Genomic DNA, 12,987 nt, shown 5'->3' with positions numbered 1-12,987 from the left:
TCCTGCTTTAAAACAAAAAAAGTGCAATATTTAACAAAGAATTTTTACTATGTTTGAATATTGGCGACTTCACATACCACCTGTATAAGTTTTGTTCAGGTAACAGACTTTTAAAAGGAGTCCACAGAGACTATGTAGTCCCCTTGTCTCCTCATCTCATTTCTTTCCCGCTCCACTGTGACCTCTGTTTGTCCTGAGCACCACTGAAAGTTAGTATGTCTTGTCTTAAGAAGAGAAGGTAGCTATAACCATCAAACAAAAGGAACGTGCCATACGGTAAACTTCACAGCTGCCTCTCAGGGAACTCTATTTCTCTTTATTTCCTAGTTCCTATTCAAGTAAACCAATGCTGGATTTAGAGTTGGATTTGGCTTTCCTCCTCTAAAATCCAAGCACATTGTTTAGCTACACTTTAGAGTTTCTGTATTGTATCAAGAAGCAAATTCATGTAATACAGAATGAGAGACGAATTTGGGGAGTGTTCCTTGTCTTGGCTCTTTCTTTCAAGATGTGCATCCTCTCATAATCGTCATTTTCCCACGGTTGCCGTTCCTAGTAAGCATACACGTACAGGCAAACATTTATCTGCTAACACTTATGTTTGAGTCCCACACAGCCTATGAAGACCTGCCTGACAGCAATCCCTGGACACCCTGGAAAGAAAATGGGCCATAACTCCTTGACTGCACTGGATCCTACTTACTCAGTTTCAACTGACACTCCGACCAGAGCTTTGGGTGCTGACTTCCATCAAGTTGAGGATTTCAACCTAGATCTTCAGTCAAGCAAATCCCATCTAACATGGACTCGATATAATCCATTAGAGACTTTCACTATACTAACATTTTCTTCCCACAGGACCCCACGAGGCCTCGGCAGTCCCATTTCAGCAGAAAGTAACTTGAAGAATGCTACCCCCCTTACCCCATTATTGTCTATTAGGGTAGTGAACACCTAGTTAGGGATAGCTTCCTATTGCTTAAGTTTGGGATTGGAAGGAGGTGTTCAGGCTTGGACACCTCTTTTCAGATGACGTTAGGGCTTAGCTGATGTAGACATAGTTAGGATGTGACATAAGCAGATTGTTGTATCTTCTTGTATTTCACTTTTATTATTGTTAATTTTGGATACTTTGCACTGTTACCTCTCCTTGAGATCCAGTGTGTCCCCACTGAAGTCAGCATATTCAACTTGCATGGGTCCATCCAGTTCAAATATAAAACAACCCAACATTCTTACCACGTTTAATCTTTCCGTGGATGGTTCCCTGGAATTCACAGATAACGGAACCCCTCTTCCCTTTCTATCCTGACTCTGTGGTTTATATCTGAGTAAGAGATTTCATGATGTTGCTGAAACTTTATGTTGCACACAGGACATTGAGGGGACACTGGGCCTTGGAGGACAGGAACTTTCTGTAAATTAAAATACCCTGTAGCCGTGCTATCAATGGCAGAATTATTTGTTCCTATCGTTCAGCCTTTGTAGAGACAAGGTATGTGTGTTCTCCTAATGAAAACAGAAGAAAAACAAAAAAGCACATATATACAGAATTCATCAGACACAGGTATGTGAAAGTTAGAGTCATAAATCAAGAGGAGTTATAAGTGGCCCTTCACATCACTAAAAACAAAAATCTCTCTCAGTCTCTCTCTCTCTCTCTCTCTCTCTCTCTCTCTCTCTCTCTGTCTCTCTCTCTCTCTGTGTCTCTCTGTGTGTGTGTGTGTGTCTGTGTGTGTGTGTGTGTGTGTGTGTGTGTGTGTGTGTGTGTGTGTGTGTGTGTGTTGTATGGAGGTGCTGGGGTTATCCTGTGCCATACACTGACGTCCAGTCATTGTCAGTCAGTGTCAATCTAAACGTGTTGCAGAGACAATCCAATTTCAGGAAACAGGCAATGATCACCCAGGGCTCCTGAGGACATCAGTGCCTCTCCCATCATCAGGTCAGGATCCCCTGCTCTGGCCCAGTGTTATGTGAGCAGGAGCCCAGAATGCTGAGAGACTAACAGACTCTATACCAGAGGATTCCACAGTGTGATATTCGGGTCATCTTCATCTCTATATTGATAAAAAAAATGTGATTACAACTAACAAAAGCAATCCAGGATTAGACTTACCTATCAATGATTACATAGAATTGAAATTATGAGGAAAGGTAAAGTGACTCCCCACAAAAAATCTTTGGTAACAACTTCTACTAAAGTATTTGGTGTGCTGTTAAATAGATCAAACTGAATTTTGGCATGTGTTTATGTTTGTTCTGATATTGCTGATCTATTTTCCTAGTCAAATTCTTATTATAGTGTATTCCCAGCTACTTTATCAACAGTTCTAATGTCTTTAATTTACATCACACACACACACACACACACACACACACACACACACACACACACACACATAATGTATTGTGACAGCTTCTTATATTTGGTTTCATTAAAGAAGACGCATATCAATGGAGGTGGTCACTGATAAAGATCTCATCAAGTTGTGGTATACCGAAGGGCACACTCAGTCAACACCGCTTCATCCTCAGATGTCATTTGGAAAAACTGACAAACCCCTCATAGGACCATTAGGAGGAGGCTGAAACAGGACAGTCAGGTTCATTATTTCTTTGTAAGTCTCCAGGCTGCTCTTCTGTGTCATCTCAGTCTCTGCTTCCTGCTCCTCCAGGTTTTCTGACACACTCAGGATGTGGTTGCAACACTGTGTCACTCGTACAGTAATAGACTGCAGAGTCCTCAGATGTCAGGCTGCTGAGCTCCATGTAGGCTGTGCTGGAAGATGTTTCACTGGTCATGGAGACCCGTCCTTGGAACTTCTGTGCATAGTTTGTGCTACCAGTTCTAGGGTTGAGATGTCCCATCCACTCCAGCCCCTGTCCAGGCTTCTGCTTCACCCAATGCATATAGTACTCAATGATGTTGTAGCCTGAAACCTTGCAGGACACCTTCACTGAGGACCCAGGCCTTACCAGCTGAGACCCAGACTGCTGCAATTGGATCTCGCATTGGACACCTGTGGAGAGAAGGAAACCTGCATGCTACTGTCACCTGAGCCTCTACTGTCCTCAGGCCTGGAACTGGAGAGCCTCTTACCTGTAGCTGCTGCTACCAGGAAAAACAAGTTCCAGCTCCAGCCCATGGTGAGGATGTATGCACTCAGGCATTGTGGAGATGAGGTTAGTCACCTGTTGCTGTGGTCTATGGACATCTCAGTATTTAGCATCACGAATTCAGGTCATTTGCATAATCATGAGACAGTTAGCTGCTATTATCGAGACCTGATCCAGCCTGAGAAGAAGGCAGAAGCCTCCAAGTCAGACAGCAGGACACTGATTGACCAGTCCTAACACACTCTTATTGAATCCATCCCATAACTCATCCCTAAGCTCTTCACAGACAGGCTCCTTCCCACTGAGACTGAAGTCTCCACTGTCATGTTCCTCAATCTGAGCCACACTGAATGGTCCATGAGTCAGCTGACCATCCTCAGCGTGAAATGTGTTTGTGACTCAGGAAACTTGCATTGAGGGCATTGAGTCCGTCCTGGCCCACCAGGCTTTTGCAGAGGATATTGGAGAGTGTTGTTCAACCCTCATCAGATACCCGCAGGACCCATGGGACACCTCTAATATTAGCTGGACACACCTTAGACATTTTGCCAGAATGGGGCATGAATGTCAACCTATTGAGTAGAACAACCCTTGTGATCAGTGTAGGCACTTAGTAAGGGATCTATGTTAATGTGTCTGAGACACAGGCAAGAGGACCCCAAATGGACTCTTGATAAACTCAAACGCTCCAAAAAACTTGGCTGTTAAAGTTTTCTTTTTAAGCATGCTGCAGGTGTGTTTCTCATGAGTTTCCTTCTTTAAATCACTTTCTTTTGTCTATTTGTTTGCTTTCTACAGTGGTAAAGAATTGTTGTGGAGTTGAATGGTTGGTACTTATGTAAGTAAAAGAAAATTGTCCTAATTTGAACCACCTTAGTCAAGATAGTACTTGATAATAGCCAGAACATTAATCACAAAAACAATATAAAAGTCACCCAAATTAGAAAATTGAAACTTACTCATCAATTCAGACGGCATGAATATATATATATATATATATATATATATATATATATATTTAGAAAAAGTCAAAGACTACATGAGGTATTACAACCAATAAACAAATTAAGAAAGATAGTGAGATACACCATCACTATTCCCTATAAATTAATACTAGATATATTAAAAATCAAGAAAGAAAAATAAAGACATACAGAATTACACCATGCATACCCAAACTCTCACTACCAAATTCCTAGCCTCCTCCTCTGTATGAGTTATTTACACACACACACAGAGAGAGAGAGAGAGAGAGAGAGAGAGAGAGAGAGAGAGAGAGAGAGAGAGAGTTGGAGAGAGTGAGAGAGAGAATCAGAGAGAGAGAGAATCAGAGAGAGAGATAAATATATAGGACAACATGCTCAGTTTTTTTCAGTGTTTTATGTACATGATTTCTGAGATGACCACTTCACATTGGAAATTTGAAAATATTCACTCAGTATGAATATTATCATGAGCCCATATACACATATGCACATAACTCAGTCAAAAAATGAGAAAAAAATCAATTAAATATTTAAAAAATACTTGATAGGCATTTATCTAAACAATACTTATCTATGTTCATAGATGTCTAAAGAATTTCCAGTTTTGAATTATTATTGATCCACAGGTTAAATGCACATGGGCATGCCCATCAGGTATCTTAGTATAACTTGTCGGAAACAAGAGATAATAATGGCGGATACACACAAAGGCATTTCTTTGGTTTGTCTGCACATGAGTGTGGTGAGACTGGTGTGCACTCTTCACCAAACAAAACACAGCTTCACCATTAGTTCTCCCAGTCAACCAATAGGCTACATATGAGAGATAGAAACATGTGTTTCATGAGAAGTCTACACCAACATCTGCAACTATTGCAGGGTCATTCCTAGGAGTCAAGATAAGAAAAGGACTTCACTATGAAGCTGACAGTGGTTTGTGGGGTGGGGGAATTGAGGAGTTAATAGGATGATTGACTGATAACTATAATCAAAATATGTCATAGATACATAAAATAACTATAGAAGCAATAAAATGACTTAATTTGAAATTGATCATTTTATTTGAAGAATAAGTCATTGACAAAGAAAGGGTGGCAGAGAGAAAATGTGAGAATACTGTGATGTGGTCTTGAGATGAGGAAAACTCTGTCCTGTGTGTGAAACTGAATGGACCTGAGTGAGTTACAGCAAGTGAGATAATCCAGGGACAGGAAGACAAACTCTGCCTGACCTGAGACACACAGAGAATGAAAAGGTGGAAATCCTGGCATGGACAGCATTGTTCTGATTCCCAGAGGCTGAGGTGAGAATGGGAGGTGACTGTGGAAGAGTAAAAAGTCAGAATACACACGGGGAATTTATATTCCAGAATTGTTTAATAATGCATTTTAGGGTACATTTCACACCAGTTCTTTGTGTCCTGGACAGTGGGCATTGCTCTGTTCCATGCTCTGGAGCAATTTTCTGTCACTGTGTTGACTTCTTCCCTGATGCACTGAGCACTGCCTGAGTCAGCTTCAGCCCTAAGTGTAGCTGCCCCCTGAGGTTGGGAGCTCCATTTCTTCTTTTAATATTGTTATTAAATTCTTTCTTTTATTTTACTCACCAACCACAGTGTCCTCTCCTTCCTCTCCTCAGATACTCGGGATCATGGTAGAAACTGTGAATAATGCAGTGAGTGAACTTTGTGGAAACAAAGCCTGCTGGAAGGAAGACAGCTCACCTCCTTTCAACCTTATTCAAAGGACACAGACAACTAAGGAACTGTGTGTCTGAGAAATGGTCTTCTAGAGAGGAGAGTACAGCAATACAAAAGCCCTGATCATATTTACAAGTAACATTATGTGGACTGAGAAGCTTGTAATTATATAAGGAATGTACATATTAGGAATATATTAGGAACATATATATATATATATATATATATATATATATATATATATATATATATGAAAGAGAGCAGGAGCAGAATAGAATATAAAATTTTACTCATGTATGAAAAAGATTGTCTTTAAAAACCATATTAGTTCTACAAACTGAAGAACCCCAAATTCCTATTTCTTGATATACGACTCCTGAGTATATTGATGAGTAGGTCTCTGATTTTTTGCCTTCTCTTGGGACTCTTTTCCTTCTGCTGTCTTGCCTTGTCCAACTTAGTTGTGATGGTTTTTGTTTTTATTATTATATTATATTATATTATATTATATTATATTATATTATATTATGTTTCACTGTTAACACATACTAATGTGTCACTCGAAACTAAGATCACAAACTATGAAGAATATGTCATGGCATTTGGCCACAATTTTATGGTAAACATAAATCTGGCTTTTAATCTGTTATTAAATCTGTGGTTAAATTTAAACATGATTTAAAAATTTAATCTGTCACCAAATTTAAACCTGGTTTAAAGATTAAATCTAAAACTGATTTAAACTACTGAACACAGTGTTCATCTTATAGGAATATTGGTATTGTAACAACACTTGGCTAGAAATCTAACCTGAATGCAGAGGAAAACAGAAGCCATTGTTTTTGTTTTGTTTTTGTTTGGTTTGGTTTGGTTTGATTTAATAATAGGTCCAGAGCTCCTAAAACAATACATACTTTGATTTTGTTATTTCCCAGATCAAGATGATAAGCCCTTAGTGCTTAACAGGTTATACACTCTGGATATAAGACACAAGTAACTCAAGCTGTAAATAATTTGTAAACTTCCTCTATGATGACTGGATGTTCCTATGTCCAAAAGAACTTGTTCAGGCTATAAAGGGTGAAAAGTCACCAACCAAACATTTCCCAGATGTGTACTACTCGTATGACAATTCTTCCCTGCCAACACAGATACCTTCATAGGCAAACTAGTGTCAAGACTCTGTTGAGAGCCAACTAGCCTCTGCTTATTTGAAACTGTATCATGAGACACAGGAGGGCACATGTGCCTGAAAACATTATATCACTAAAAATAACATTTTTTGAGAAAGGGCTTCTCGTGGCTTTGGAGCCTGTCCAGGATCTAGCTCTTGTAGACCAGCCTGGTCTCAAACTCACAGAGATCAGCCTGCTTCTGCCTTCCAAGTGCCGGAACTAAAGGCATGTGCCACCAACGTCCAGCAAAGAAAAATTATATAAATACATTCTGATCACAATTCTCACAACTCCCCAGCATTCCAACTTTCAGGTCTTCATGCCCCCTCCCTTTAGAAATCAATCTGGTGAATAAAATGACATGTACACAATCTATTATAAAATAACAAAATTCAAAAGCACACACAGGTTCTCATGTGCACAACACACACACACACACACACACACACACACACACACACACACACACATGGTAATCTCCCTCTCCAATGAATAGGTCTTAGGAAGTTTCAGTACCTCTATCCCTCCTTCATTGTTCAATGGTCCTAGCTTCATCTTTTCTCTTTTCACCAGGTTCTCAACTGAAATTGAGGACCAGACTCCAACACTGCTGCAAACAAGCCTTTCCAGTCTCTCTGGGACAATTCTGTCTCTCGTTGACCATGAATGTAATGTCTGCCTCACAAAGGGTAAATGCATAACATATGAGAATATTACTTCCTTAAATCTCCTCAAAAAAATCATTCCCACAGTAATCCAATCAGCTTTTCCACAGCCTGGAGGATATCTGTCATTTGCCAGTTGTTGCTGTAAGGTGACTGGATAAATAAAGGTTGGTTGTTTGAAAGCCTTGGGCTGTTCCTCTCTAATATTATAATGTAATACTGATGTTGGATATGCTTTCAATTCCCCTGTCTTTGTCTGAATATCTCTTAAAGCTTGTAACTTATCAGTCAAAATGGAATTTTTTTCTTTATTAACTCTTTCTAAGACCTGTATCTTGGCACTCATGTCAAGCAACTTGGCTCTCATATCGGCCAACATTTTAGGGATAAAATAAGAATGATCAATCCAATAATGTTAATAATTGGCATTGTGTGGATCCCATCTGAGTTAATTATCCCCTCTTTTACTTGTTCTCTTTTTACACACCCATCATGTGATCACACAGAGACATATCTCCTTCCATCATAATGGTGTTTCCAATTTTTTAACATTGGAAAAGCTTTTTTAAAACTAATTCCTCCATCTAAGAATTGCAAATTGTCTCTCCAAATCTGGTGATGATGATGGGGAAATGTCATACTTAGGGAGTCTGAGTGGAGAACACAGGCTGTGAACAGCCTGGTGAATACACACAGCTGCTGCTGCTGGCCTGTCATCAGTCTGAGGAGGGGATCCAGGGAAAGCCCAAACCTACTAGGGAAAAAAGCCAAAGAGCCACCGTCTGCACTGGGGAACATGGAAACATGCTGACTCAGGTGGCATTTGGAAGTCAGGTACCTGGAGCATTTTCTGTAAAGAGACTGCAACAGAATAAAATAAAACAAACAAACAACAAACAAAACAACAACAACAAAACCAAAATGGTTCAGAGGGCTTGGGAAGAAAGGGAAAGACAGCCTCTGCTTCTGTGACTCTGCTGGTCTCATTTCCTACCAGGGACAGCTGCTTCAGGGGCCAGCGGCTGCAAAGCCACAGGAAAGTGGCTATTTCATGAAACCATGACCCAAAAATTGGATGAGGATGAGGTGTTAATCTCACGAGTCTTAATCAATAAAAACCAGAAGTCAGATATCAGGGTAAAAACCTGGAAGATCAGAGAACTTGAAATAGTTGCCACTTGCTTCCTGCCTGCTTTGTTCCTACATCCAAAAAGGCTGAGATCCTGTCTACATCCAACCTTTTCACTTCCTGTCTCCACCTCCCAAGTGCTGGGATTAAAGGTGTGAGCCAAGAAAGCTGGGATTAAAGGCATGTGCTACCACTGCCTGGCTTCTGAGGTTAACTAGTAGCTAGCTCCACCCTCTGATCTCCTGGCATGTAGAGACCACAAGTTCTGGACGCTTTCAAGTAAATCCTTAGATGGATTGACATCTGAGACCTCAGAACCAGCATCGAATTATGTCTGCACCTGTTCCTGCAATGTTCTGGTTTTCCATGTGACCTGCGCCCTCTGCTGGTTCTGAGCGCTCCTGCAGGGAGGTTTTTGTCAGGTTCACACTGAAGTCCTCTCACTGTGTGTCTCTTGCACAGTAATAAATGGCGGTGTCCTCGGCTCTTAAGCTGTTCATTTGCAAGTAGAGGCTGTTTTTGGAGTCGTCTCTTGAGATGGTGAATCTGCCACTCACAGACTCCCCATAGTATGTTACATAATTGTAACCCTTGTTTCCAATTTGTGCAACCCACTCCAGCCCCTTCCCAGGAACCTGGCGAACCCAATCCATCCAGTAGTCACTGAAGGTGAATCCAGCGGCTGCACAGGACAGTTTCAGGGACTTTCCAGGCTGCATCAAGCCTCCGCCAGACTCCACCAATTGAACCTCACATTGGACACCTGTGAAAAGAGAATCCTGTCAGTAAACTCTCACAAATGTCCACTGTCCCTCTCACTCAAGTCCATTCACACAGTATCTTTTCTTGTGTATAAATTACCTTTCAAAAGAACAACAAGCAAAACCCAGCTCAGTCTCATCTTCATGTTGAGCGTTGAGTGTTCTGTGATGACCACAGAATGTGAGGACTTGGGAGCCCAGAGCTGGGTGCCTCTGTCAGAGCTGTAGGGTCAGGGATGGCTTTCATGGGGAGTGGGGAACATTATTTGCATGTCTTCTTGCTATATTATCAGCTCATGGGCAGTAGTCTTAGGGAGGACAAATAAGGGTGCAACTATTCAAGTTGAAATTAGGAACCAAGTGGTGTGTTTACAGCATCAAAGCGTCAATCATTGCCCTGGGCATGTAGCTTAGTTGTTAGAGTATTGTTTTGCATTCCTGAAGCCCCGTGTTCATCCACACCATTACATGATAAGCAAGAGCTTGGAGTAGGAGAATCTTATACTGAAGTTATTATGCTTGGTCTATATGAAACTGTGTGCCAACAGAGAAAAGATAAGATAGAAGAAATTAAAAAAATAGACTGTCAAGTTTGACTTCATGGTTTTACATAGCCATATATTTTCAGTCTTCCTTTATTGTGCTCTCTAATTCTAAACTTTTCTGCTAACTTTGCATGGATTATTAAACTAATTCTTAGGAATTGAAGATAAGAGAAACTAAAATATAATCATTTAATAATTGTTGTATAAGGTTCAGTATACAATGAATGCCTACCTTTAGTTGAATTAACAATGTGTGGTTGAGGCCACAGCAAAATGGTACAAAATTTCCTGCATAAAGCTTGAAGATTGAAACTCAAAAAATAAAAGATTTATTACATAAATATAAATGCTACCTGACATTCTTCTTTAACAATGTGTATAACACATTTTGATGACCCATATTGACCATTTCGCTGCTCCAGGACTCACCTTGCCCACATTCTATAGATACCCTCTCATCCCCATCACAAAGGTAGTGCTGGCTCTCTGTAACCTCCCTAAAACACCCAGTGGGGCTCTTTCCTTCCATGCCACATCCTTCTGCTCTCTGTTTCTTCAATGACTTGTGTTTCTCTCTCCATCAGCTAGGCCTGATGTTTCTCACAGTAAAGATCCACCTGGATCTTGAGAGAATTGCCTAAGGGGGACTATAAGGTAACCCACCTCCTTCCTTTCCAAGAGCCTACTACCTTCCTGTGACATTCGTCCCCAATGCCAAGGAATCAAGGAACATGGGGTGGTAAAGACTCACGAAGACTTTACTGACAACCACAGAGCTTACATGGGACTGACCTAGGGTCTCGGCCCATATGTGCCAGTATGCATGTCTTCATGTGGGACTCCTAAAAGTGGGAGCAGGGGCTGTCTGTGACTCTTGTGCTGACTTTGCAACCCTTTTCCTCATGCTAAGTTGTGTCAACAATGTGACACGCCATGTTTGCTGATATCCATGGGAGGCTCGCCCTCCACTGAAAAGAAATGGAGGAGTGGATGGGGAGTCCGGGGAAAATGGTCAGGATTTGGAGGAGTGGAAAGAAATGAAACAGCAGTATGTTAAACAAGTTAATAAATAATATCATATGAGTTTTTTAAGACCATATTGAAATAAGTATCCTGAAACATAAGTTATCACATATCTGTAGAGGATATAGAATCCATATGGCACAACACATCAAAGCATGGATACTGTGAGTAATCAAATATCAAAGCAGGGTCTGTAGAGTAAGAGAAATGTAAATTAGGAAGCTATTATAAAACAAAAAGTCTGGATAATCAACAGTTCATAGATCCATGGTTTTGTATTTGAGATTTTCCTTAGGTAGTGGAACAATTTTCTGTTCCGATTTTGGTGTGTTTTTATGGAACTGATGGTGTAATATTGTTATCAAAAATAATAGATTTCAGAAAAATTTATGAAAAATTACTGAGACGTAGATGAGCTGGTCATGTAGTCATTAGTGTTGTCCCACTGCTTGTTCTGATCATACTCTATGTTATGTGAGATATGAACCTGCAGAAAGGTGAGTGGAAATAATGTGGATGAGATTTCTGTTTCATATTAACTACTGAGTCTTTCAACAGAGGTGGCTGCATGTAAGGATGAAGAAGTCATGAATTTGAGAGTGAGCATGAGTTGGACACAAGAAGAATTTGAGTGGGGATATTGACTGCCACTGTACTAAGATTAAGAAATTCTCAAAAAATATTTAAAAAATTAAAAGCAACAAGGGAATCTCCCCTCTTGCACAGCTCCATTGTGAGTGGCTTTCTTTCAGTGCTATCACTCAATGGGAAGCCTTGATATCCAGGCCTGGGCTCCTCAGCAGGTTCTGCGGATTTAGGACTATTCTGGTTTTCAAGAGCAAAGGGAGGCCTTGTTTTCATTTCCAGCTCTTTATAAGGAGGTTTGTGTTGGGAGTATTAGAAATTTAAATGCCTACACCAAATGAAAGAGACAGAAACAAGTAACAGGGAAAGAATTAAAAATGTCATCAATAATTATTTCTGATATAATTTGGTCTTATTTATTTTTTAATTAATTGAATTTTCACAACAGACACCACTCTCTCTTATTAGGTCTACAAAGGCCATTACAATACAAATTTGATAATTTTAGAAGAATTGGCAAAGTTTTATACATGATGAGTCTAAATATTAAATTGAAGAAATTGTTTTAAAGGATGTTGCTTACTGTTAATTCCTGTAAACGTCTGGTATGTGAAACCCAGTATTGAAGAACAATGATATATAAATTCTATACACTATTATTTTTCTGGGAGTAATGTTTAATTTTGAAATTTAACACTTTGTTTGCCTTAATTATTAGTCTGGTGAGGACTGCGTTTCAATTAGCATTCCTGTACATTAGGTCACTAGTTTTAAACATTTTCAAACTAATGAAGGAACAATGTGTGCCTCTGCAAAACGACAGAGAGAAATCATGAGGGCTCACTCATGGACCCTGCTCTATGTCCATCCATCCTTTCAGACCTGTCCCCTCCCCAACATGACCTCTGTCCTGATTGGGTGAGACTCAGCAAGAAGAACCTTGAGATTGCCTCTCCATGAGACATGACTGTCCAGTCCTAGTTTCCAATTGAGGATTTCATTTTTTTGAGATGTACTGTCTACATGTTGATTGAAAGAGTATTTGAATTGTGTCAATTTCTTCTCTGCAGCATTCCCAGGAGAGTGACATAGATTTTCGAATAAACTGACCTTGTATCTTTCTAGGGGAGGGTTCTAACTGCCATTGGAGATGGTCTCCTGGGCCTTGTGTGTGGTTAACTGAGAGGAATAAACTCTGAGTAGAGTCATGAAACACCTTTGCTGGCCCCTCTGCACTTACTCCCCAGACTCTGCATAACCGATTTATTTTGGTTTTCCTTTTTGATGTCTCATGGTAAAAAT

At 40.1% G+C, this 12,987-nt stretch overlaps 2 gene segments (V, D, J or C); both read right to left on the bottom strand.

Moving 5' to 3' along the window:
• Positions 1-444: 444 nt before the first annotated feature.
• On the bottom strand, positions 445-3,146 carry LOC113838206. The segment is given in 3 exon segments: positions 445-552; positions 2,686-3,020; positions 3,101-3,146. Coding segments are annotated over 3 exon segments (489 nt in total).
• Positions 3,147-9,211: 6,065 nt separating this feature from the next.
• LOC113838197 lies at positions 9,212-9,708 on the bottom strand. The segment is given in 2 exon segments: positions 9,212-9,534; positions 9,633-9,708. Coding segments are annotated over 2 exon segments (369 nt in total).
• Between the last annotated feature and the right edge of the window lie 3,279 nt (positions 9,709-12,987).

Source organism: Cricetulus griseus, chromosome 5 (assembly GCF_003668045.3).
Source record: "Cricetulus griseus strain 17A/GY chromosome 5, alternate assembly CriGri-PICRH-1.0, whole genome shotgun sequence".
In the NCBI taxonomy this organism is placed as follows: domain Eukaryota; kingdom Metazoa; phylum Chordata; class Mammalia; order Rodentia; family Cricetidae; genus Cricetulus; species Cricetulus griseus.
This window is presented reverse-complemented; position numbering and strand designations above follow the sequence as displayed.